A 27,098-nucleotide genomic window follows, 5' to 3' on the forward strand; every position below is an offset into this window, starting at 1 on the left:
CTCCTAATCTCTCGGGAGTGTATAGTGGAGGTCAAAATAAAACTAGTCCTTCCTATAATTTTTTTTCCTAATGTGCCCCCTAACGGAGTTATGGGGGGTCAAAGGGGTACCTAGAAATTAACGTTTAGGGTTATAACTTTGAAACCACCCTGTATATTTTAATAAAATTTTCGTACGTTGTATTACACATGGAGCTCTACGATTTGATGCTAAAATCAACTTTTTGCTATTATCAGGTGTCCAGAAACGGACTGGCCCTATCACAATTTTTCTCAAAATTTTGACAGAAGTAATTTTATCAAACTGAAAATATTATTATTAGATACTCTGAAGGTTTTTCTTTAAAAATGGTACTCTTTATTTATTTCGAAAAAATGAACGGTTTGCGAGATAAATCGGTTTTGAAAAAAATTGGTAACAAATACAACAACAATTAAAATTTATTTTTTTACAATAAAATCATTCCCGCTAGTGCCAGCCTACAGATTCACCATAAACATTTACTGGTGGTGAATTAAGGGAATGAATAATGCCGTTTCTTGTAAAATCAACATCTATGACCAAAATACATCTACAAATTATTATTGCTCTTGTCTCCATGGAGTTCTTTTCTATTGTTTTCGTTGTTAGACCCTGTTGATTTTAAAGTACTTGTCAAAGGCGCGTGACAGAATAAAAATTCAATTTTATTGTGGTATTCGTTTTAAGCCGTTAGAAATAACATTTAAAAATGGAAGAATATTCCTGTGCAGAATATGCTGATATGCACCTAATTTATGGGGAAGCATTATGCAACTCCGTGGAGGCAAGAAGACTTTATGAGGAAAGGTTTCCGGGTCGACATTTGCCGAGTCCAAAAACTTTTGAAAGAGTTGATCGTAGTTTAAGAGAAACAGGTAAAAAAAAATAGTGAAAAACGTTAGTGAAACTAATTTCTTCCGAATCCTTTATTTAGGAAGCTTTTTGCCACGCCGTGGTGGAGCAGGAGCCCCGAGGAGAGTACGAGACCCTCATGTAGAGGAACAAATATTGGAAGACGTTGCTAATAATCCTTCAAATAGCATAAGGAAGCTTGCGGCGCAAAACAATGTTACAAAATGGGCTGTACATGAAACTCTGAAAGAACAATTGCTTTACCCGTACCACATCCAAAAAGTACATGCTATGTCTCCAGATGATTATCCAAAAAGACTTCAATACGCCAATTGGTTTTTACAGCATCATATTCGGAATCATAATTTTGGTACATCTATTTTGTTCACCGATGAAGCAGGTTTTACAAGAGACGGCATAATTAATTCGCATAATCTACATGTCTGGGATGAAGAAAACCCTCACGCTTTAGTTCAAACTCGCTACCAACAAAGGTTTATGGTGAATGTGTGGGCTGGCATTATCGGGAATCATTTGATTGGTCCATTTATTCTGGAGCAAAGACTTAATGGTGCTCTTTATTTGCAATTTTTAGAGGAAAATCTAAATATTTTGTTAGAAGAAGTGCCCCTTCAAATAAGAACTGAAATGTGGTACATGCATGACGGTGCACCACCCCACTTTGATCGTTTAGTACGTCAACATCTGACGAATGTTTTTGGTGATCGATGGATAGGTCGAGGCGGACCTGTATTATGGCCACCTAGGTCGCCCGACCTAAACCCATTAGACTTTTTTCTGTGGGGTCATTTAAAAAATAACGTTTATTCAACACCCGTAAATAGTAGAGAGGAACTTCTGCTGAGGCTAACACAGAACTGTGACCATCTCCGCAATAATCACGGAATATTATTTCAAGTGCACCGGGAAAACATTCGTAGGATTAGAAAGTGCATTGAAGTACGGGGTGCTCATTTTGAACATCTACCGAAGTAACATTTAGGTACCTTTGTTCATTGTTGAATGTTCTTTGTTGCATGTCTTGTAAGTAAGTTATTTTTCAAATGTTATTTTTAATTGGTCACTACTTGCTCATAAAGTATAGCCAACCCGTTCAAAGATTTCTGGACTTGATAAAGTTAAAGAAATTAAATGCATGAAATAATATGTAAAAAAAATAAATTTTAATTGTTGTATTTGTTACCAATTTTTTTCAAAACCGATTTATCTCGCAAACCGTTCATTTTTTCGAAATAAATAAAGAGTACCATTTTTAAAGAAAAACCTTCAGAGTATCTAATAATAATATTTTCAGTTTGATAAAATTACTTCTGTCAAAATTTTGAGAAAAATTGTGATAGGGCCAGTCCGTTTCTGGACACCTGATAATAGCAAAAAGTTGATTTTAGCATCAAATCGTAGAGCTCCATGTGTAATACAACGTACGAAAATTTTATTAAAATATACAGGGTGGTTTCAAAGTTATAACCCTAAACGTTAATTTCTAGGTACCCCTTTGACCCCCCATAACTCCGTTAGGGGGCACATTAGGAAAAAAAATCATAGGAAGGACTAGTTTTATTTTGACCTCCCCTATACACTCCCGAGAGATTAGGAGGTACTTACCGGACACCCTGTATAATATGGAAAATGGTCTTTCGGTAACTCTTGCTGAAATTTTGCAGAGAGGTAGGTTTCAGCTTGCTGAACAAAAGTCTCAATGACACCAAGATCAAAAAACCTCACCGAACTGTGCGGCTTGAAATATACGAAGAAAGGTATTTCGTTGAATCTTGCTAAACAGGTCAACATTTGATCCACTATGAAACACCCAAAGCGGTCTGGTCTTTATAGGGTTTTTGGGGTCACTGATTACGATGAGTAAGGTCAGTTAACCCTTTGAGTCATACATGATTCTACAGCATATTTTTGTCTGAATTTTTTTTACTCGGGGGTTTTCAAGGTCGCTGATCGGGAATATGAAGTTAGATTTTCATAGTTTCCAAATCCAAGATGGCGGATCCAACATGGCCGGCGGTCACCTCCGATGACCTTGGAAACATATTTGTGACTCCAGATTTTTTCGACAATCAGTTCTCTACTTGACCTTCAAAATGACCTTGGCATGACCGTCAATGACCCTGGGAGTCGCTACGGGGTCAAACGAACTACGGTTTCGTGATTAGGGACCTCGAAAACATACGTACGAATTTTTTCAGATTATTTTGACGGTTATTTCTCTACTTGACCTTCAAATGACCTTGAAATTACCTCAAAATGACCTTGAAACTGATGTGATGGAGCTTAACTGACCTACTCATCGTAATCAGTGACCAAAACCCCTATAAGGACCAAACCGCTTTGGGCGTTTCATTGTGGATCAAATGTTGACCTGTGTTTATTGTTCAGCAAGCTGAAACCTACCTCTCTGCAAAATTTCAGCAAGATTTACCGAAAGACCATTTTCCGTATATTTTGTGCGAGGTCATTTATGATTTTGTTAATTGAAACACTAAATTATATATTTATCTATTTACTTGGAAACAATTGCCACAAGGCAGGTAAAATTAGGAAAATAAATTGAAAGCGAATTTTGCCAGAAAAAACATTCCACGTTTTTATTTGATTTAAAATTTATGCGAGCTTAAATTTGAATTGTGAACATTTATTAGTTTTTGTTTTCGATATGTATGTCAAAATCAAGTGACATGTCAAAGCTGCAGAAATAATGCTAAACACATCTTATTTAATTTCAATGGCATTTCAAAATTTTTCTCATAGTTATAGAACATAGAAATAATTAATAGAAATTTGTAATATAAATTCCTACCTGTTAAAATATTAAATATTACCATTTTAGTAAAACCTGCCGCAGCGGTGTGGAAAAAATTTGCTGCTATGTACGCTAAAGGTAAGAATGCCCAGCCAAACATACAGAAAAGGAGGAATACACGACCTGAAGCAGAAATTTAAGTTTCTAGTGCACAACCACAGCCTCCTACAACTGCTACTAGTTGTAGGAGGCCGTATTAATTTTATTCTAAAAGTAATTTCTAGTACCAACTTACCTAATTGTGGACCAGATTTAAATCCGTCCTCTTGAAAACAGGCGTAAACAGTTATAACTAGTAAACTAATCAATATGAAGGTTAGCATATCCCATAATACTGATGTTAACCAAAAGACTAGTACATTTACCCCAGAGACTAGCTGTAGGTGTTTGGACTTAGATATTCTTTCTTTTATTATAAAAAGTACATAAAATGAAGTCACGAACGCCATACCGATTGCTAGTTGAAGAGCTGAAGAGAAACCCAAGTTTTCACCAGACATAAGCATATAAAACTGAAAATATTAAATTTTTTATAAGTTAATGAAATTTCATAAAAGAAATTTACATATACAGGGTATTCTCTAAATCTATGTTATAACGTCTCGAGATAATTGCTTTTGATTCATTGTGGGGGAATATATTGGCCAAACAGTGTATGCCTACACCTTGTTCTGATATAATAAGTTTTGTAATTCGTCTTTAAATTATTGAAAATCTTTGGTAAATCCTACTATATTCTGTGTAAAACTTGATACATGCTATAAATCCTTAGTAAATAGTCCTACATGAATGTTTTCTTTCCTTTGTTTTTTGACAAGGTAACACTGCTGATCGCATATCTGATAGATCAAAACTGTTCAACAAACATTAGACCATTAAAACATTTTAAATACTACTATAGAAAATATAGTACTAACGTACTATATTTTCTATGAATACTACACAGCATATATTTAGTTTTTCTTCCAAATACAAGTACAAGCCAGACAGGAACCAGTGGCGACTCGTCAGGTGACGCAAGTTACGCACCGCTTCACCTAAAATTTCCGTTTGGTTGTACAATTTAAAATTATTTTTAATTTTATATAAATTTTATAATTTAGGTATAATTCTATATTGAAAATGTATTGTGTTTGTTTGTTTAATACGCAGAAATAAACAGAACAGTTGCGCGGTGAGTGCCTTCTAAAAAAACATCGCCTTCGTTGAGCGCGAACATCAACCTCGTACCATAACAACGTATCGTATACGCAAGCGATGCAGATCGAAACAGTCTCAATCCCGCTTCTCTTCGAAGCGTTGTTTACGGCGGTTGTCATAGCAACGAGGCGGCCAACACGGGAGTAAACTACGGCGTGGGGGAACGAGTGACGCGGATATTGAAGCAGCATTATCATCGCCCATCGTCTGCCTTTAAACAGTTTATACGATACGTGTGGCCCAGTGCACGATTATAACGCTCCTGAGTTAATATTTGTTTTGTATAATAATTGTAGAAATCTTTCTTATGTATGATCTAGTATGTATTTTATTGGAAACGCCATATCCATGTGGAAAATTGAGGACAAAAGGATTTTTTAAATTGCGAGAGACCTTTGCCTTATTCTCTCGATATGGAAAGAAGGGGAAGTCAAAAGACAAGGAAGTTTCGGAATGAATGGTATTCATTGTATAAGTGGTTGTGTGGAAGTGTTTTTTTAAAAAAACTTTTCTGTATGCCGGTTTTAATTGTGCGTGTAAAGTCGGGCGTGTGGAATAAGGAGGGATTTAACAATTTTGGGAACGTCACGCGAGGCTGTCGTAACCATAATGCTTCTTTGCTTTGCACTATACATGTACGGTGTGCGATAATGTTCGCAGAAGTCCACGAGCCAAACTAATATTTCTATTTTTAATCAAATCTAAATGAAAATCCTTCTTGTGAACGTCAGTTTTTCGGTAATATTGCAAATGCAACTAAACATTTCCAGATTCATTTAAAGCCGTTTGACCTTGAAAATTTGAAATGTTTCGCATGCGGCGCTTTTTTTTTCTTTTTAATCAATCAATGGATATGCTTCACCTATTCTCAATGTCGCGAGCCGCCATTGGGCAGGAATCATTTGAACTTGCTATGATATTGACCTTGACCACAAGGTCAAAGATTAGATCACACTCAGATGTAAAATTTAGGTATCAAATGGAGGGACACGTGGTAGATAAGTGAATAAACAAAATAAAGTTCTATTTAACTACATACTTACTTTTACGTATATATCGTACGGCATAGGATGATTTACAAATTCTATGGAACAATCATCACATTTCAGCGCTAATTTGAAGATTGTGTTTAAAACAAGGGCCAAGGAGATGCCTGGAGTATGATAGGCATCATTGTTGAACCAAGCAGTTATATGGTCCTTATTATTTTCTTTGTCAAAGGTAACGCCCACAACATATTTTGATCGGGCTTTAACAGGGGATCTATTAGTCTGAAAAAATTTTCATGTCTATTAATTATATGTATATTTTCTGAAGGCGATAAGTTCTTTATATCGACTCTTTCGATACAGGGTATAACTTTGAATAGAAATCATATTTATACGGAGGCTACCTTTAGAAATCAATAGCTTATTTTTTCATATTCCGTCGTGAAAACTTATTTTTTTTTACATTTTTTTCGTAATTTTCATACCTCGCCGCTGGACAAGCTAGAGCGACCTCAAATAACTTCGCGTGTTAGTCTCAGCGCATGCAAAATTGGGAACTGGACATTGTTGTCAAATCTTATAATATGAAGGAAATATTATTAAGCAAATTTTATACACCTTGCTCCTTCGCGCCTTAATTTTTTTGAATGGGTGTTCGCCAGGAGCCCTATAATCCCACATACGTAAGAATTTGGTCCTTTTAAATAAGATAACTATGAAGTACCTAACAAGTAAACTAACAGAAAACCCAAGCAATAAAAATAAGTGAAATACACAAAAATAAGTAAATAATCTGACATACAACATTTGAAATTTTGTGGTTAGTTTTCGAGTACTGGTATAAGGTCTTGTTCCATGGTGTTTAAAATTTCTAGTTCCAAATGTCTCATTCCTTGAACTTGTTCCTGTTCAACATTAGTGTTTTGGTGTTCAAAGCTCCCATAACTTCATAAATGTTGCACCACCAATCTTAGGTACAAACATTTTCTTATGTGGTGCTTGACAGTCGGGGTAATCCATCTGATAACATTTTCTTGCAACAGCATCGTTTTTTTTTTCGGAGAAGACGTAAGCTCTAACTCTTTCTTGATTCGTTTACATGATTTTTTAGACCTGTTTTTAATGATTTTCCAACCCCATCGCTGGACAAGCTAGTGAGATCTCAAACAACGGCGCGTGTTAGTCGCAGCGCATGCACAATTGAAAACTGGGCTGTGCATTGCTGTCAAGTCTTATAATTTAAAGAAAAAACTATTAAAAAGCAATTTTCCACACCACCCGCTGTGAGGTACTGCTCTTTGGGATAATCCAGTCTTCTTACTGCAGAATCGTTTTTTTCGGGCAAAAAGTAGACTCTAATCATATAAACTCTTGATTCGCGCACTCGCTGGAAAGCACCTCAAGAAAAGGAAATAGTGGTACGCAAAAAACACTCCGACACGGTCAAATCCAGATAACAATATGTCAATATTCCCTAATTAATCGAACTTTTGTACATCAAGTTGATTTCAATAATTTTTTTCTCGGAAATGGTTGAGTTTAGGACCCATGTCATATAATGTTTTTTTGTTTATTTTAATGTATTCTATCGCCTGTTAAAATTAAGGCATTCAAACTTCGAACACCCTGGTATATTGTATTGCTACTCTAAATTCGAATTGATCTGTTACGTCGCCTTTATATGACGCATTTGGTATTATACCTTTAACATCTGGCCAAAAAACTTACCAGTTCTACGACTCTTTTCGATAAATTATTGGTTTTCTCATAACTGTAACCATTAGTCTTCAAATAATTCAAATATGGTTGTAGATAAGAAGAATTTGAAAGATCTTCCACCAGTACAACTGGTTTGTTGAATTTGCTTAAATCCAAGGGGACTGGTGTTGATAGGTTCGCGAATTTTTGCGCTCTAATGTACATTACGGCAACAATAACGAAAGTAATCGCAATGGCTATCTGAATTAGAAGTAAGGGCCATGATCGACATGTAGAAAGGGATCTCTTCATAAACATAGCCAGGAATTGGTTACCTAAGAGCTTGATGCCTCCGGTAAATTGTGGTCGTCCCCCACTGGTCACTGGAAATGAAAAAGTACACTCATAAAAATTGTATATAAAATTACACATTAAATTTATTAATTATTTTGAAGCCACATAGGTAAAAATAAGTAAGTAAAGTTATAAGTGTAAAGCAACAACAAACGAAAACAGAAAATTTTTAACAGTCTCTGCAAAGGAAAATAATGTGATTATACGAGGTTTGTTCAGAAAATAACCGAACTTTATTTTTTAGACTTTATTATTAATTTTATACATTATTGGTCATTGTCTCCTTCAAAGCACTCCCTCCCCTATTCCCATACTTTTTCCAATGGTGTTTCCTTTTCAGGAAATAGTTCTGGATAGTTTCATTTGAAATGGTCACATACTTTAAATGTGACGAATTTGCTTGATGTCATCAATAGTTTGAAAGCGTCGTCATTTCGGCACTGATTTTTATTTCGGAAATAAGAAAAAACCGCAAGGAGCCAGGTCTGGCGAATAAGGAGGGTGATGGAGGGCAGTAATCTGATATTCGGTACAAAACTGACGAATTGACAAAGCTGAGTATGCGGGCGAATTGTCATGGTGCAAGAACCATCAGTTGTCTCGCCACAACTATGGTCTCTTTTTGCGGATTTTTTCACGTAACCGTTGTAAAACGCCTTGATAGTACTCGTCCAGTCATTATAGCTTTTTTTTCGGAAAAAATGCAATTAGAAGTTTCTCGTAAATATCATCATCATCAATCAGGTAAATATGTGTTATAAAATTCGAAAAACAAATTTTTTGTAAATTTCAGGTTGAAAGAATGTTAATTTCGTTAATGCAATAGCTTCAATGCTCATGAATTTTCGCGCTACTCCAAATTAACAAAAGAATCATCTCGATTATTAACCGAGATAATTTTTCCAGCTCCATCGATAAGAAATAATACGCCATAATAGTCCAAATAAATGTTCCAAATTTTAACGCGATCGGTAAAAGGACTATGAAGTTATTAATTAAATTAGTTTTATTCTTGACAACTTTGAAGGCTTGTAACTCAGAAAACAAAAATTTTTTATTTACCTTTTTTTTCGTAGTTTGTATTTATTTATCGTCGTGAATATGCAGTCAAACGTTGTCGGTGAAATTTGCGGACACCCTGTATTAAAATAGCCTAGTATTAATATGTCATTATGTATAAATGGAAGAGACAACAATGATTCAAATAAGTTTTCAATAAGAGAGGACTTATTTGCATTAGATATAAAAAGACAAGGTTTGTCTAATTGTTGAATTTGCCCACATTTTTAAAAGAAATTAGGCCGTGCGTGGCATCACCAGATCTAAGAAAAGGACATTAAACTCTCATGACAGGATAATAAAAGCAGTAAATGTAATAAACAATAATGATAAATCATATCTTCTTACCTGTAATATTTTCATTCACATTCGGTTCCTTTTTAGGTGCATCCTCTGTAATGCCTTCTGCTCCAACCCTGAAGTTAATTTATTTAAATTTTCCTTATGCTGTTACCTTTTATTACAATTACAAAATTAATAATCTCGCAAAAACTTTAGTAAAATATTTATTTCATCTTGGTGTAATAGTCCACGGGCCCACGTACAAAAAGAAAAATGATTACCAGCAAGCTGTAACTTTGCGTGCTGCTTAAGTTTGACGAGTCTCCCAAGATTTGACTATGAGGAAAATTCAACAGTGTTAAATATTCCCGTGATTTTCAGGAAAACATGTCAATCTGGCATAGACATGGAATGTTATGACCAGCACTTTTTTTAAGATTAAATGAAAGATATATTTTTTTTAAACCCCCAAAAAATTTGTCCGACAAAAATTTTGGTATTTTAAGTTTGTCCCCCACCCCAAATATGTCGATTTGGTGACATTATGGTTGGTGACAACCAGCAAGCTGATTTTTCTGGGAGGGTTTGGTAATAAGATTTGAAATGAAAGTATCTTATTGTCCGACAAAATTCTTGAGAAGTTTTTGCAGTCCGACGCTCCGAAGATGTCGATTTAATGACAACATGGTTGGTGATATTTTTTTCTCTAATAATTGAAATGTATAACACAATAATAGGTATACTTGTCCGCCAAAAAGATTGGAAAATTTGCCTTAAAAATGGGAAAGATAACTATTTTTGTGGTACCTAATGTTCATTCCGCTATAAAATAATTAATTTTTTAATGAAAAAATAAAGAAGAATAAATAAGAAAATTATCTTGTCAACAGGAGCAACAGAAATTCATAATTATGTCTATAAAAATTAATTTAATTAATTTCCATCAAAATTATTTCTTTGTTCTAAAAACTTATATGTACATTTTATTTTATAAAGTATTGTAACTATTTTTTAAAAAATGGTAACTGTAAAATGAATGCATAAATATTTGCTTGTGTTTTTTTAAATTAAAATTTGCAATCTTGATTTGACAAACAGTTTACACATAGTTTTGTTCTTGAAAAACCAATTAAACCAATTTTAAAAATATTTTGAATCGTAATGGGAAAATAATAGAGGTAGTTCATATAATTTTTTTTTCTTAGACTCGCGTTTTCGAGATACAGTGTGTTGAAGTTGTTACTTTCCAAATAATTATCCTTAATTATCTTTAAATCGGCTAAAGATAAAAATGTCAAAAGTAGTGTCGCCGATGCAGGTAATTGGAGGGGTACAATCGAAAAAAAAAAAATGTTAAAAGTCAAAATTTGTTACATTTCTAAATGGTTCTGTAAACTCTAAAGCTGACTACAAAAAAAATATACTTGTCGAAATTCGGTAGCATGTACCAGTTTCGAGAAAAATGAAGTTGCATAGAAGCAAGTGGGGGACAATTTCAGCACCTACTGTAGTATTTCGAGTTTTGCTCTGTATTTAATTATGCAGCTGTTTTGTTCTGTATGTCTCCGAGTCTGTTTCCTAATACTTTTCTGTTCTTATCATTTTTTTAAGTATTCATGTCCATCAACAAATCAGTTCTTTCAACAATTGTTTATTTTAGTGTAGTGGTAGTGTTGTAGTTTACAAAATCTAAAATTAGTTATTAATATACAATTAATTACCATCATTTGTTTATTTTAATTTACTTTTATAAATGTTAGTTTACAACAAGCTGAAACTTAAATTAAATTTTAATTTTTTATTCACTAATAAAGTGTTTTACAATTTAACTGTTTCATGTGATGCGTAAGAAATTAAAATTATAGTTTTAAATGCAAATACTGTTGGTAGCTAAATGTCTTCAGCTCATTCAATGCTAAAATCCTCTTTCAATTTAATATTTTGTTAATGTACTTGTGCCGCTTTATGTGAGCAAAAAAATGCAACTTCATTTTCCTCGAAAAAGGTACATGCTACTGAATTTCGACAAGTATACCCTTTTTTTGTAGTATGCTTTAGAGTTTACAGAACCATTTAGAAATGTAAAAAATTTTGACTGTTAACATTTTTTTTTTCGGTTGTACCCCTCCAATTGCCTGCATCGGCGACACTGCTTTTAAAAAAAGAAACCATTTGCACATTATTCTTAACGCACAGTTGATGTTTACTCGTGTACAAATTTTGACATTTTTATCGTTAGCCGATTTAAAGATAATTAAGGATAACCATTTGGAAAGTAACAACTTCAACACACTGTATCTCGAAAACAGGACGTCTAAGAAAAAAAAAATACATGAACTAGCCTTATTATTTTCTCATGAGGAACTTGCACACGTTTTTTTTGAAACATCCCTGTTTTTTTGTAATTGTATAAAAAAATTAATTTAAATTAGTCATATTTATTTTGAAATATGATTAGTTTAAACTAATTTTTTTTTATTAAATATAAATTTTTCTTCTACATCATTGAAACCGCAAAATTTTATCGTTTAATTTTGTCGGACAAGCAAGAAAAAACCGATAATTTTGTCGGACAATTAAATTCTCAGATCAATATTGCATTTTTTTTTAAATAACGACGCCTTTGTCCGACAGCTGGTTATAACCAACCATGTTGTCGTAAAATCGACATCTACGGGGCGTCGGACAGCAAAAACTTCTCAAGAATTTTGTCGGACAATAAGATACTTTCATTTCAAATCTTTTTACCAAACCCTCCCAGAAAAATCATCTTGATGGTTGTCACCAACCATAATGTCACCAAATCGACATATTTGGGGTGGCGGGCAAACTCAAAATACCCAACATTTTCGCCGGACAAATTTTTTGGGGGGTTTAAAATAAATATATCTTTCATTTAATCTTAAAAAAAGTGCTGGTCATAACATTCCATGTTACTACTGTTGAATTTTCCCCATAGTCAAACTTATTAAGCTGCACGCAAAGTTAATCATTTATTTTTTTGTACGTGTTCCCGTGGACTATAAGGTTATATACTTTACCGCAATTAGGCCCGGTTGTATAATAGTTAGTTAACCGTTGGTTAGAAGTTAACTATGAAGTCTAAAAATGTGTTGTAAGTTGTACTAAAAATAATCATGTTTTAAGTCTCGTTTAACTACGAAGGTTGATATTCTGAATTAATATATTAATTACCTGAACATAGTTGTTAATTTGGTGATACTTACTTCATGAACACTTCTTCCATTGTCGTCAAAGAAATGCCGTACCCAAGAATTCCCAATCCCTTTGAGTTGTTTTCTAATTCCTTCAGCATGGGTTCGAATTTGGAAGAGTAACTTTGTTCCATGAGATATATCAACTCCGAACCAACATTACTATGAACCTGCAACAGGGACGTTGCACCTATCAGGAAAATATATTTTGGGAAAGGAATATAATTGAACAAAAAAATTTGAAAATTCAGTTGGCAACTTCTAAGAGGGCCATTACAATTGTAATTTATTATTTTATTTACTCACAGTTATCTACACCACTTTTAAAGCAAACATTAAACTTAAAAATTGGACAGTTTTTCAGAGTCAGAGACTTCGGCAATTTTGAGTTTTTAATGAAATATCCAATATATCTAATCAGATTAATCACTAGTGGTTCGGTAGGCATGGTTAGATTCATTTGCGATGTAATAATAATATAACACAATGTTTTAACTATCTAAATATGTTATAAATAAATTCTGAGGTAAATAGATAATATGACTTGACTTGAATGATGAAATTTTTACATTACCTTTAGTGGCGTCAAAATCACCAATGATTAGTGTGTAATTTTACAGAACAATTTTATGAGTGTATGTATAACAAACTATGTAAAGTAACCTCAATGTCAGGTATATATTTCCGTAACAACGCGGTAACTTCTGCGGGACGGCACTCTGGGGATTTGTCCATGACGAGATTGTAGCCTGCTCCGAATTTTTTCTTCAGGAAGAAGCTCGATCCGCAGCACTGCAACTGTCCCGCCGCCATGATAGCTATCCTGTCTCCAAGAAGGTCCGCTTCATCCATGAAATGAGTGCTCAGTAATATTGTACGTCCTAAAATACCAACGGATACACTATTTTTTCGGTTTCTATCAAGAAACAAGAAACATTTGTTTCGGATTTAGAAAAGGCTTGTCTTTCTTTTTACTCACATTGATATGTTGTGGTTGAGCACATAATAATTATAACTCTGTAATCCCTAAAAAATATATTTACCTTTTGATTTATGGAATGTTAATTTCCTTAAATAATTTTCTGAACAAAGCCAATAGTTTTGCTTATAGTACAGTCACTGAAGCTTTTCAACCTTCGAATTCTTTGAAACTGAACCAATCGACTTGAAATTTGGCTCAGAAAACTACGCATTTTATTAAAAAAGTTTAATGAACAAAAATGTAGATAATAAATAAACAAAGAAAATCGTTTTTTAAAAAGTGTTGTACGTCGTATACAAAGCGAAATATGCTTAGTGGAAGGGGACTTGTTTTGAGGGGAATACTCGAATCGATGTATTCATCGTCAAATAACGGAAAAAAGGATTAATTTTAAGGGAGTAATTAAAGGAGTTTTTTGTAGTACTCAAAGAGACCTTAAAAATGAGTATTTATAAAAGTTAATTAGAGCAAAATTGAAGGAGTTATCGTCAAAAACAGATGGGTTGCTCATATTTTTTGAGGAAAAATGAGCAGTAAACGCCGTACCATTTCCATCAGAACTAAAATTAATCGTAGACCATTTACGATTAGTTTTGTTTTAGTGTCTTTCATACGATCCTGAAGTTAGACCGGTTTAGAATGCGTATTTTTTTAATAATGTACGGTAAAAGTTGAAAACGTATTTTTCATTATTCAAAAAAATTGCTTTATTTATATAATAACTCTGAAACTATGAAAGATACGTAAAAAGTGATAGACAACAAAAATGTAGCTTTTTTTCAACAAATATTTTGCTTTTTTTTATTCCTATAGCATAAAAAATAAAGGTGATATCGCCACTTGAAGTATCCATTTTAGTGAAAAAAACGACCTGTCTCGAGCCCTTCGATCCTTTCCCTTAAAAAAACGAAGGACTTAAAATGTTTTACATGCAAACGATCTTACAGTTCTTGAAATTATCTTTAAAATGCTTTTTTGTAGGATACTATATATAGCTTCAAAATTAACCGAGTTATGGTAAAAAAACCAATGACATTTTTACTTTTAATAATTGCACCGTTAAAGAACTCCAAAATTTCCAAGCTTTTAAAAAGTAATTTTTATCAATATAGAGGTGGTTTTTAGGTTTTGAAAGGGAAAAATTCTTTTATTAGCCATTAGGTAACTTTTACTTTAAATAATTGCACGATTTAATCATTCCAAATTTTTAAAAAGTAATTTTTTATCATTATTTTTTGCATATTACCTCTATGCACCTATTCCATCTTTTATTAATTTTTTATTAATTTACCTTCTTTTTGTCGTTTCAAAAGAATCCATAGAGCTCTCCTAGCTGAAGGATCCATGCCAGCCGTGGGTTCATCTAACATTACTACCTTTGAATTTCCACATAGTGCCATGCCCACGCACAACTTACGGATCATCCCGCCTGAGAGAGTTTTTGATTTGGAGTGTCTCTAAAACGCGGAATTTACAATTACAACCAATAGAATAATAATATACCTCCAACTTATTGGTGAACGGTGGAAAAATTAAAAAATCGTGACAAATCTGAAGTATAAACAGAAAATGACAGAGGACTAAGTATACTTCCCTGGGGTACTCCTTTATTTGTAGGCAACAAGTACTGCCAAGAGTATTGATAGTAGAGAAAAGAATTACCAAGAAAGGAAAGCATGGATGTCTAGGTTCAGTGTATATAAAACGGTGGTGTCATGAAGAGTATATGATCTATACGGTTTTTGTTAAAATTAGTGCCACGCAAAATAAAGGAAAATATGATAATTATGGTCCTACTGGTTTCCTTTGAAGGGATACATGGACAATTGTAATAGTAATCTACTTACACTGATTCCACAGCCCTCGCTGAGTCCGAGTCCGAGGCCTGTTTGACCTTGTCAGGTCAAGTTAAAAGTCATTCCACTTTCATCCTTCGCGGTAAGAAATGTTCTGGATTGTTGCCGTGCTTGAAGTTGAGGGAGAATTTTGGTAGACAGTTGAGTGCGTTATATGGTACATGTCAACAATATAGTAATATTCGTTTTGTATTCTATGGTGAAAGATGAAGATTCACATTCCATTAATAATAATTTTTTTATAACGCATACGTAATGAAATTTTTACATGTAGACTGCCCGAATATCTCTACATTAATGGACATAAAATATCTTTACTTACAAACCTAACTTCATTAAAATCGTTAAATTTGGATCATTACCTATTAAAATGACCAATCATCTGAGTAAATGCCTCATTTCTATGATGCTTCTAATAGAGCCTTTACAAACCTGCTCCCATGAAGGATACTGGAAAGGATGACAACTGCTCCGAATTCTCTTCTTCTCGATTTGACCTTAAAATGACCTTGAATCTGACCTGTAAAGGTCAAACGGACCTCGGATTCCGAATCAGCGACCTCGAAAACATAAGTGGTCTAGTCCGATCCACAGACTTTTTTTTGTGGGGACGTGTTATTATTAAATAACTAAACGTCTTGTTACGTTACCTTGTCTTCCAATTCCAACAGTTTAATATACTTGTCAATTTCTGCCTTAATTTCAGATTTATGAAGGCCCTTTAGTTTACTGAAAAAGTACAAATGTTCCTCTACAGTCAGCTGATCGAAGATGATGTTGTGCTGTGGACAAAGCCCCAGACTCTGTCTTACGCCATCCATTTCAGTGCGAATGTCGAATCCATTGACTTTTGCAGTGCCGCTGGTGGGTGTTATCATCCCGGTTAACATGGACATGGTGGTCGTTTTTCCAGCACCGTTGTGTCCCAGCAAGACGGTTATTTGGTCCTCGTACAAATTTAAGGATAAATCTTCAACGGCGGCCTTTCTACGAAACACTTTTCTAAGGTTTGTTATTTGTATTCCGGTTCTTAAATGAAACGGTTCACGTTCAAAGAACTCTCCGACGTTGGCAGGGTTTCCGAAAAAGCTAGTCTCTGAATCCTCTAAAAAAATATTGCTATAAAAGTTAGTTTAGTAGTTAAAGTTAAGAAAAGTAGTAAACCATATACCTACTCCCACTCCTATAATTACATTTAGACAAGGCGAAAACCTCGCATTCGTGGGAGAAATTTTCCGACTCGATTTTTTTGCATATTCAGATTCGTGAGATGTTCCTTAACATGAATCGACATGATGGCGGCCGGAAATCTGGTGCCCATTTGTTTAAATAAAGTTTTTTTAAACAAATTGTAAACATAGGTTTTTTCACTACGGAAAAAATCTTTTTAGGTTTTTTTGTACATTATAAACAAAAAAGTTCCTATGCACTATGCCTCTAAAATTTATAGTTTTAAAGTTATAAACAATTTAAGTTGCTAAAAATGCGAAAATGTCGATTTTCAACGGCCGATTTCCGGGTTAAAAATTGTAATTTTTGATGTTGCCAGGTACCTAAATTAAAGTTTAAACATCCCCCTACAAGATGCTGAAAAGTTTTTGGGACTCATTATTTTAAAAGCCTTGTTTTTTAATTGTTAATAAAGCGCTATTGAAGCGGCCCACAGTGTGATATTTCAGCAAACTAGGTGGAAATAATTGATTTTTTGAAAAACGCACATAATTAAAAACACATCATTTTCCAATAGAAGAACATCTCTCTTATGTCACGACATATCTAGTTTTCTTAGAATTGGCTTGGGACCCTAAAAAGGGTGGTTATAAATTTTCTTTACCTGGGTTGTATATAAACTGTATTGTTACACTCTCATCAGTTGTTTGTGTTAAGTGAATGAGTGCACTATACCTGCTTGGTGTACTAATATTTGTGTGTGGTTACTGTAATCTGCTATATATCAAGGTATGTTAACAAGTTTTAGTTTTTTGAAATATAATTTCGTGAGCCTGTAAATCGTTTTTAACATAGGGAAGCAATTAACATGTAAAAAAATTTATATTAGCAAATTGGAAGTGGATTATACTATAGTATACTGTTTTATACCGCAATAACCTTATATTTAATTGAAAGCTAGTCTCTTGTGTTACTCAATACATAAAACAGATTGTGCGCAAAACTGCGGATTCTTACATTTTTTACTGATTTTCAGAATGGTTCCGCAAATTTCTCGCCAGTCTATGTTTGACGTAAGGGTTGCAAATTCGAAGACGACAAGAACTGACTTCGTAATTGCATATCTTTTGCGAGAATTGGCCGATTTCTCATTGCCGGATGACGTTGTAGTTACTTTGAAAGTAACAATTAGAAGTTTGTGCCAAAAAATTGAGCAAAGATGGGCTAAAGCAGAAAGACATCGAAAACGATTTTTGACTGCGAATGCGTCGTGGCTTCAAGGAAATCTTACGTTTCCAGACATTGTCATCCAAGCTTTACCGGGAACTTCACAAGGTAGTTCGAGTAGTAGGCCTGGTAGGCCTCAAAAAAGCTTTGAAGAGTCGGGTTATAAAGCCAAAAAACAAAAACTACAAAATCTTTTATAATGTAGTCAAGAAGAATTATTCATGGACACTGAAATTAAGCTTCACCTGAACTGGATACATCTCAAGAAGAACATTTATCCAATCAGTAGCAATTTTAATTATTAAGTGATTCTGTTTTCGTGACTTTTTTGTACTAAATAAGCAATTTTTATTTTAGTACCTACACCTTGTTTATTGTAAAAATAGTCTGTCCTTTAGTATGTCATCATAAAATTTACCTGTAACTAAAACTGACGAAATATATGTTTATAAGTAAAATAAGTTAGTTATTCGTAAATGGAGTAATTATTATTCATTCATTATTCATGATTCATATTTTTTTGCATACTATTACATACATAAGATATGCTCAGACGTTTATTTTATTAGTATGACACATAAAAATCAAGAAAAGCTCGTGAATTTTTCATGCAAGAATTAATTCCACCTAGTTTGCTGAAATATCACACTGTGCGGCCGTTGAAAATTGTCATTTCGCATTTTTAGCAACTTAAATTGTTTATAACTTTAAAACTATAAATTTTAGAGGCATAGTACATAGGAACTTTTTTGTTTATAATGTACAAAAAAAACCTGAAACCCCAGCAAAATGTTTATGTAGCTTTGTTATAAACAAAATCCAAACAACCCAGGCGACTTCGCAAGATTTCGAATAATGTCGAAATGAATTGATTAAGAAATAACTCCTAATCTTTATTTCTTGAACCATAAAGAATTGTGGGAGCAGATAAAATGTTATACACCACGCATCAGTTAAGTACAATTTACCAGTCTCGGACTCACCTGGTAAATAATACTTACCTCTTTTATGGTGTAAATAACTAAAGGACCCCGCACTGTTTTATGAAAATGTGAGCTCGATCAAATTAGCTAAAATTGTTTTTTTTTTTTGTTACTGACAAAAAGTCTCTGTAGTACTTAGCTCCGAAAATCAGTTATTTCCCACTTATAGCGGTTTAAGTCAGTTCTGCTGATGCTGACTGCAAAGTAGTATGAGCAGAATATTGTAATAAAAGCCATAACTTTGGTGAAAAAATTAATCTGATGACTTCCTAAAGTAGCTAGTAGTAGTAAGGCTAATTAACATTTTTGTCATGTCGCACATTTCGTTCAAAACTGTCGTTTCTCAAAATATTTCAATTTTAAAGAACATGCAAAAGAAAATTATTAGACGTTTTTTTCAATTTATTATGGCTAGTATGCTAGTTATGGCTAGTAGCGCCATCTTTCGAATAATTTTCCAATTTACAATAATATTGTGCAGGAAGAAAGAACACAAGTAGGTGTTTATTTTTTAAATAATCACAAACATTTTCAATTTTGACTTGAAATTCTTTTGAAGGGGTTGTGTGATGTGTCCAATACCAAACTGACTTAGAAAATGTATAAGAAATATGCAATTACAGTTTATGGATGCCGCTTCTAATGCGCACTGAATGCACAACATCTTGCACTGACCATACCATGTCTCTGATCATAAACTGGCCGTTTTCACTAATACTCACGTTTATAAATAGTTGATGAGCGCCAGTAATCAGCCATACACAAGAAATACCACGGTTTTGATACCCCGTACTCCCCAGGAAAAACTGTCTCTACATATATTGCGATAAACATATAAATAAGTGAGTCAATAATTAACATTATCCATATCAGTCCCAGTGATAACGAATCATCAGGGTTGAACGACTTAAACAATGTATTCCATTGGACACCTGAAAAAATTGGAATGAAAACCAGGTATATGTATATTCAATAATCGGGAAATTTCGTGTGTATATTCTTTTCTGAAATCGTTTACGATTTCTTGACAGATCTACTACTATCGAAATAAATGAAATAGACACCTGAGTTTGGAAACCGATATTAAGAAAACGTAGGGTATAAAAAAATAAATTGTCTTATTACCGTCCTCAATTTTTTCGTACAACAGTATAATATTTAGTCCGTAAGCAACGGCAGTGTTGGAACATAAACACATCAAGAGTTTACTTCCCAGTCCCAGAACATTCAATTGCGTCCTAGTTAATAAGAACGGTATATAGGAAATAAACCAGGCCAGACCAGCTACGGCCGCAGCAGTATTAGCTGTAACGGAAAACATTTTAGGATGAATTTGTATTTGAATTCATGCATTACCTTTATTAAACATGACACTAACGGCGAAACAGAATGTGATCGTTGCGCAAACGTAAAACATAAGGAATAATATTAACACCGTCGGATCTGAATGGGTGAATATTGTGACATCTTGTTTGGGCATCCATTGCAATTTCAGTAGAATTATAATTAGTATCGATGATAACAACAGAAATATAAAACATTTTACAAACCAAGCCGTCCAGTGCAACCAGTTGGGTAGACCCATTATTTTCATGGATTCCTGAAATATAACAATTCGAGGAAAGAGTTTAAAGCGGATAATGCTAAAACCGCAGAATATCTCGCCGGGAATTGACTTACCATTATTTGTGAACCATTTTCGAGAAAGAAAAGAAATAAAGAGTTTTTATAATTGTGAATGTTTATAAACAATAACTTGTATTTTAAAACAATAATAATGACAACTGTCGCGCGTTCTTAGTAGTTAAGTGGTATAATAGTCTACGGGCCCATGTACAAAGAAAAAAATGATTACCGCAAGCTGTAACTTTGCGTCAACAGTGGTAAGTTTTCCCGTGATTTTCAGGAAAACATGTCAATCTGGCATAAACATGGAATGTTATGACCAGCCCTTTTTTTTAAGTTTAAATGAAAGATATATATTTTTTAAACCCCCCAAAAAATATGCCCGACAAAAATGTTGGTATTTTGAGTTTGTCTCCCACTTCAAATATGTCGATTTGGTGACATTATGGTTGGTGACAACCAGCAAGCTGATGATTGACTCGTCAAACTTAAGCTGCACGCAAAGTTACAGCTTGCTGGTAATCATTTTTTTCTTTTTTCGCCAAAGACATCATGTTCATGATCATAGCCGAAAAAAAAAATAATAACCCTCATAAAATTTTTACTTACAGGCCGATTTTGACCAACTCTTTTTGTAATTGTAGAGGAGATAAAAGTTTACTTTAGGACCAAGTGTCATCCTTTTTATACAAAAACCAAGGCCTACCAGATAATTTTTGGAGAGTCAAAATTGAAGAAACAATATTAGCGATTTTTGTAGACAAAATCTAAGTACGCCAGTGAATTAAGCGCCCCTTAAAATGGGCCAATACAAAATTTCATAAAAAATATTGCATATTAATAATTCTGTGGTACTCATTTTTTTTTTCAAAAAAGGTCCCCTACTCCCCCAATAACTACGCCACTGGAGTGTATTATGGAATAAGTTATCCGTGAAAAAATAATCCCAACTAAAAAAATGTCATCCCACAAATGTTACCACTAAATATTTTTTTCCAGTGAAGTTACAGGAAATATCATATAAATATTTGAAACTTTTAACACCCGTAGGGAAGTGTCCATTTTTATGGGGCAAGAGTTGATACGCCATTAAAGTTTGGCAAAACTTATCATTAACACCGTGTATTAGAGAGCTAAAATTACTTACTTTAAGTTGCTTCTCTTTTTCGGTGGTAATTGATCGAACTATATTAATGCAAGGGTAAATGAAGCTTAGTACAATCAATAGACTCAGAAGTACTTGCAGATATACTTGTAGAGCGTCCTCGTACCATTCCGGGTGCGGATACCTTCTCATACTTATTAACGGCACTTGACTAAAATCAATCTTGGGTAGAGGTAAGTTGTTCTTGACGGCTATTAGAATCATGGTCAGGATGTGCTGAACGTACAAAAATCCTTCACCGTGGTAATCTAAAATAGAGGAATGCACAGGACGTTTAAAAAGAACTGTAGACAGATAGTGTTGTTATGTACAATACGAATCTTGCACACATCTGTGGGTATACGCATTGTGTGCGGATAGCCAACCATACGTAATTATGGTCCGTACGGTATTTGTTGAGATATAATTCCAAGGAAAGAACAAGCCAATAAAGTTTTGTTACCGGAGCTACTGTAACAATTTACCGCCTATGCTTTTCAACGTCGGGGGTCGAATGCGGTTAATTCCAAGAAAGTGACGCATGGGTCTTCTTGGAATTTTATCTTAACAAATATCATACGGGTTGTATTAATAATGATGGAGCCTTACTAGGTATACCGCCAGTAATGGTTTCATGTTGTCGAGGTCCAGATGATGGAGACAAGGGAAAAACAAGATTAGTTTTCCAATACAGGCCCTCTGTGTTTGGTTCTAGATAAAATCTTATTTCTCCGTAAAACCTTAAAATGAAATTTGAAACAATCTTTCCCCTAAGTTAGAACATAGTTTGTTATATCAAGGCCTCTGTGTACACGACGAGATCTAGACGATTATGGTTTGAGCATTGAGTAAAAAGTCACTTTTATTCAGTGCATTTGATAACCAAAAATAAGATACTTTGTACTTTGTAAATGAAGAACAGCAAATGTATTGTTATTCATGTAACAAGGTAAACATAACTTATGTGAAAAATTATAAATATTATTCAGTCAGTGGTAGGGGTATTTTACTTAAACAAACACATTAAAAACAAAAATAAAACAGCTAAATAATCAGTAATCAATAGAGATAAATTGTACAGCTTAGCTTCATTCATCATACGAGCTGGTCGATTGTTTTCAATATGTCTCTGCATTAAGGACCGCTCATTATCTCTTAGTAGTAATAGTTATGGTAGCTACTGCATTTTCTATCTCCTTATTTTCTTCCCTTGGTGTTGCAGAGGACCTATTTTAATGCAACCCCCTTTGACGCAAATCTTCCAGCGACGCTGGCTGTGTTTTATAGATTTTACTTTTTAGGTATCCCCACAAAAAGAAATCAAGGGGCGATAAATCCGGTGATCGTGGAGGCCACTCAATGCTGCATCTTCTCCCACTCCAATTCCGTACAAAACGTCGTTGGTCCAAATACTGACGGACAATTAACTCATAATACGGAGGAGCACCGTCCTGTTGAAAAATCAAATGATCTTCATCATACTCTGGAACATTTTCAATAATATCAGTCAAGGCAGGGTCAATAGCGTCTCCCAGTAATTGCAAATACATTTGGCCAGTCAAATTACCAGGTAGAAAAAAAGGACCCACCAGCCGGTTACCAAAAATTCCAGCCCATACATTTAATTTTTCCGGTTGCTGTGTATGCACCTCGTGAAAAACTCTTGGGTTTGAATCGGACCAATAGCGGCAATTGTGACGATTTATCCTCCCGTTCAAGAAAAAACTGCATTCATCAGAAAAACAGATGTTAAAAAGGAACTGTGGATTGCAAACGGCGGTCATAATCATCCTCAAGAAGTTCCTAGACTAAATGTATTTTGTATGGATGGAATGTATTCTTCTTCAAAATTGTTTGTATGCTAGTTCGATTGATCCCAGACACAGATGCCAGCTGCCTCGTACTTAATGTAGGATCAAGATGAATTTTTTTTTCGTGTTAACGAAATAAATACTCAAAATTGGAGACTATGTAAAACATGTCGAAATATGATGAAAACCTTAGTAGAGTTTTTGTCAGTGGCGGCCCCTAAGGGAGATACAGCCCCTTGAAGAAAACTCAGGAAACAGTTTTTATTGCATAACTTTAAAATGGTTTAATATTAAATCGCGAAATGTTGGGGTTGTACGACTATTTATATGCTTTAATAATCGGCATAATATACAAACCAAAATAAATAATAATTTAGTTTATTCTATAATTATTACAGTATCTAAATTCAAATTTATTAGATTGGAATATTGAGTAGGTAATCTAATTAGTAATGGACATAATATACTTGTACACCTCTGTTAAGTGTCATAAATAGTAATTTTCTCATATTTATTTTGCAGTAGGAATTTTTTAACAAGTAATGATTTAAGTAGAAAACGGCTAAAGCTATTAAAATCTAATAAGAGACCTTTTTTAAGCAAAATATTATAAATTTTCATATTTTCGGTTCAGAAAGTAGAATGATCCCGCATTTTCTTAGGCCTCTGTACAAATTTTGATTTGTATATTATACCGATTATTAAGCATATAAATACTTCCGAGATTTAAATATCAAACCGTTTTGCAGTTATGAAATAAAAACTGTTTTCCTGAGTTACCCCTCCAAGGGGTTGTATCTCCCTTAGGGGCCGCCACTGACAAAAACTATACTAAGGTTTTTATGATACATATTTCAACATGTTTTACATACTCTCCAATTTTGAGTACTTATTTCGTTAACACCTTGTATAAGATATGAGATCGTTGATACTCAGTGCCTGGGCCGTTACTACAGCCAGACTTGCAGAAAGCAACCTGCTATTTCGCAGGTATTTGTGAAAGGAAGAAGTGTGTTGTCACTAGGCGAAACAATTTTTGATTTGTGATATTGCGGAAAACAACTACTCCGCGGACTAATACCCCGATCAGCACTGAATTATACCCACAAAAATTCTCACACTGGTTTAGCTTCTAGAAATTATTTTGACAACATATACCTTGTAAATAACTGTTATGAAATTTATATTAAAATTTACATTCATGAAAATTTTGTAAGGCTTACCTTAGAGTGATTTTGAAATTTTTTATTGCGCTAAAGTCGGTAAGACTTTTATAAGTATCGTCGAATTGTATAGCAGCAAAGATGTAATAAGTAGATTCGTCAATAAAATATTTTTCGAGCTTCGCAGAATCCTCTATTCCCATAACATCTTCGAATGTATTAGTATCACGGAGGGCCTCCATGACTTTGTCCACGACGACACCTCTTGGTGAGTATAACAGGTTAAAATAACTGAAAACAAGTTGTACGTATATAATATCATACAACAGAAAAAAATATACAGGGTGGCACAAAAATATGGAAACCCCTGAATAACTCGTCAGGAGTGCATTTTCTTGAAAAATGATAAATACAAAAGTTTTAGGATTTTTCCCTGGCTATTCAATGGACCTTGTATTCGACCTTGACCTTCTCCTTCAAGGTCATAATTGGCCTCTTGTATACCCCCCTTTCATTACTCGAGTACTTGAGTACCTATTTTTCTTCAAACCATCTATTACTACACGGGTGGCTTGGTGGCAAAGTCTCGTACAATTTTTTATGTATGATAGCATGGTATTGAGTTACAGAGATTTATTGCTCTATTCTCATTACCATTTTATCGGAGACCACACGCAGGTGGAAGGTGTTGAGCGACCCAGGTCTCTGGTAGGCTGCCACAGCCACATCCCGAGCCTGCCTTAGGTTACCCATCCAAGTTCCAGCCTACGTCCGTGATGCTTACCTCGGCCGATCGAAATTCATCGGCCAAGACACCCGGCTAGACGGTCCCCTAAATCGTTCTATATAATGCAGATTAAATATAAATAAATATACAAAAAATAATACTCACCTGTAATATTCTGCTCCAACTTGCTTATAATTTCTAAAAGACATAAAAAAGTCATTATGCTATCTAAGGCTATGTTCCCACCAGTTACAGTCTCACACTTTCTTAGCCTAAGTTAACAATCTTTGATGTCTTTGTTGCTCTAGATCTAGGCTCTGTGGGAGTGGACAGAGTCTAAGTCTGTAACTGGCGGCGACCATGGGAGTTAATACATATCAGCACAGACCGCTAGACCATTTGTATATGGATGAATATTTAAAATTATTAATTTTTTGTAACAATTCTCTTGTTTTATTCCACTTCAATGAACTGTTTCATATTAGTGGAGTCAAGATAGATTTTGACTTCGCGAAAATTACTGGAAAAGAGAACATTTTATTTTATTTTTCGCTTTGTAAAGTTGCCAGAAACAATATATAAATAGTTACCAACTGTAGAGTGTACGCTAAATTTTTTATTTAACAAATTAGTTGCAAAATTACAGTTTTTGCAAAATATATAAAAAATATTAATTTTTTAATAAAATAACTGCGCCATTCGAAAGAACAGGAAATTTTACATAAACAATGTTAAAAATTTTTTTCTAAAATGCGAGTTGAAGGCTGTAGAATTTTTTTTCTAACGTACGAAAAATGAGACGGGTGGCCTCCAAGTATAGCTCTCGAAGAGAGCGCGGCCCCGAGCGCGCTACACTAAATTTGTTATAACTTTGGATCTAATTGTTCAAATCGACCTCACAAAAATTTAAATGAAAGAAGAGTCATCCGGCTATCAAAATTTTATGTCTTTAAACTTGAGAAAAAATATGTATACAGGGTGTTAGTAAATAAGTGCGACAAATTTCAGGGGATGATTCTACATGAGAAAATAATGGCAGTTTGCTTATAAACGTATGTCCGCAAATGATTCGTTTTCCGAGATACGGGGTGTCAAAGTTTTTCTTAAAAACTGACGATTTAATTTACTGCTCTGAAACCGGTCGAGATGTGCAAATGAAATTTGGTGAGTTATATAATGTTATTGTATTAGATAGTTCTTGATAATGTATTAAAGAAATAAAAAATACGCGTTAAGATGTTTTATTTTTTTGCATCAAAACGGCGCCCCATACGAAGAAAAGTCAAGAGAGATTTTTTGTCACAAATTGAACGAGGAATTCAAAAATGATTTGTAATATCTCAGTGGTGTACAATTTTTTTCTTTAAAAATATTGAGATTATTACCCGTACGCGCGCCAATGATGAACATAAAATTCTTAATTGCATGTCAAAAAATGCGCAATAACTACCTCTTAAAACCCAGAGCAATAAATGAACTCGTCAGTTTTTAAGAAAAACTTTGACACCCCGTATCTCGGAAAACGAATCACCCCCTGAAATTTGTCGCACTTATTTACTAACACCCTGTATATGTATAGTACGTATACAAATTTACGTCATTCTATAATTTTGTTCAATAATAAAATAGCTGTCATTATTTTAATTTTTAAAATAAATATCTGTAACATTCATAGATTACTCTTCAAATGACGATTGAAACAGTGAGCGATATGAAAAAAATCTTAAAAATTTAATTTGAAAAATATTGAGCCCAACATATTCAATAATTTAAAAATATCACAAATTTGACTTTTTAGGCCATACTTTATAGATCAAAAACTATAGTTGTAAATGTGATATTCAAACTTTATGAGAGCACTTTTTAAAGCTTAAAATCTCTTCTTTAAGATGGTGCATTTTATTTT

General features: G+C 33.9%; 1 protein-coding gene across 1 annotated transcript in view; it reads right to left on the reverse strand.

The window, feature by feature from the left end:
• LOC108911279 (ATP-binding cassette sub-family A member 3-like) overlaps nucleotides 1-27,098 on the reverse strand; it is a 38,293-nt gene that overhangs the window by 5,871 nt on the left and 5,324 nt on the right. Inside the window, exons 3-17 of the mRNA XM_023454456.1 lie at nucleotides 24,526-24,756; nucleotides 24,461-24,471; nucleotides 21,495-21,760; nucleotides 20,078-20,321; nucleotides 19,847-20,026; nucleotides 19,444-19,653; nucleotides 15,992-16,446; nucleotides 14,777-14,942; nucleotides 13,167-13,384; nucleotides 12,516-12,673; nucleotides 9,355-9,422; nucleotides 7,624-7,976; nucleotides 5,950-6,177; nucleotides 3,942-4,218; nucleotides 3,704-3,829 (exon numbers count right to left, since the gene is read on the reverse strand). Of these exons, the coding sequence (XP_023310224.1) occupies nucleotides 3,704-3,829; nucleotides 3,942-4,218; nucleotides 5,950-6,177; nucleotides 7,624-7,976; nucleotides 9,355-9,422; nucleotides 12,516-12,673; nucleotides 13,167-13,384; nucleotides 14,777-14,942; nucleotides 15,992-16,446; nucleotides 19,444-19,653; nucleotides 19,847-20,026; nucleotides 20,078-20,321; nucleotides 21,495-21,760; nucleotides 24,461-24,471; nucleotides 24,526-24,756 (3,191 nt within the window). The remainder of the gene's footprint in view (nucleotides 1-3,703; nucleotides 3,830-3,941; nucleotides 4,219-5,949; nucleotides 6,178-7,623; nucleotides 7,977-9,354; nucleotides 9,423-12,515; nucleotides 12,674-13,166; nucleotides 13,385-14,776; nucleotides 14,943-15,991; nucleotides 16,447-19,443; nucleotides 19,654-19,846; nucleotides 20,027-20,077; nucleotides 20,322-21,494; nucleotides 21,761-24,460; nucleotides 24,472-24,525; nucleotides 24,757-27,098) is intronic.

This window comes from Anoplophora glabripennis, unplaced genomic scaffold, assembly GCF_000390285.2.
Source record: "Anoplophora glabripennis isolate ALB-LARVAE unplaced genomic scaffold, Agla_2.0 scaffold304, whole genome shotgun sequence".
NCBI classification, from domain to species: domain Eukaryota; kingdom Metazoa; phylum Arthropoda; class Insecta; order Coleoptera; family Cerambycidae; genus Anoplophora; species Anoplophora glabripennis.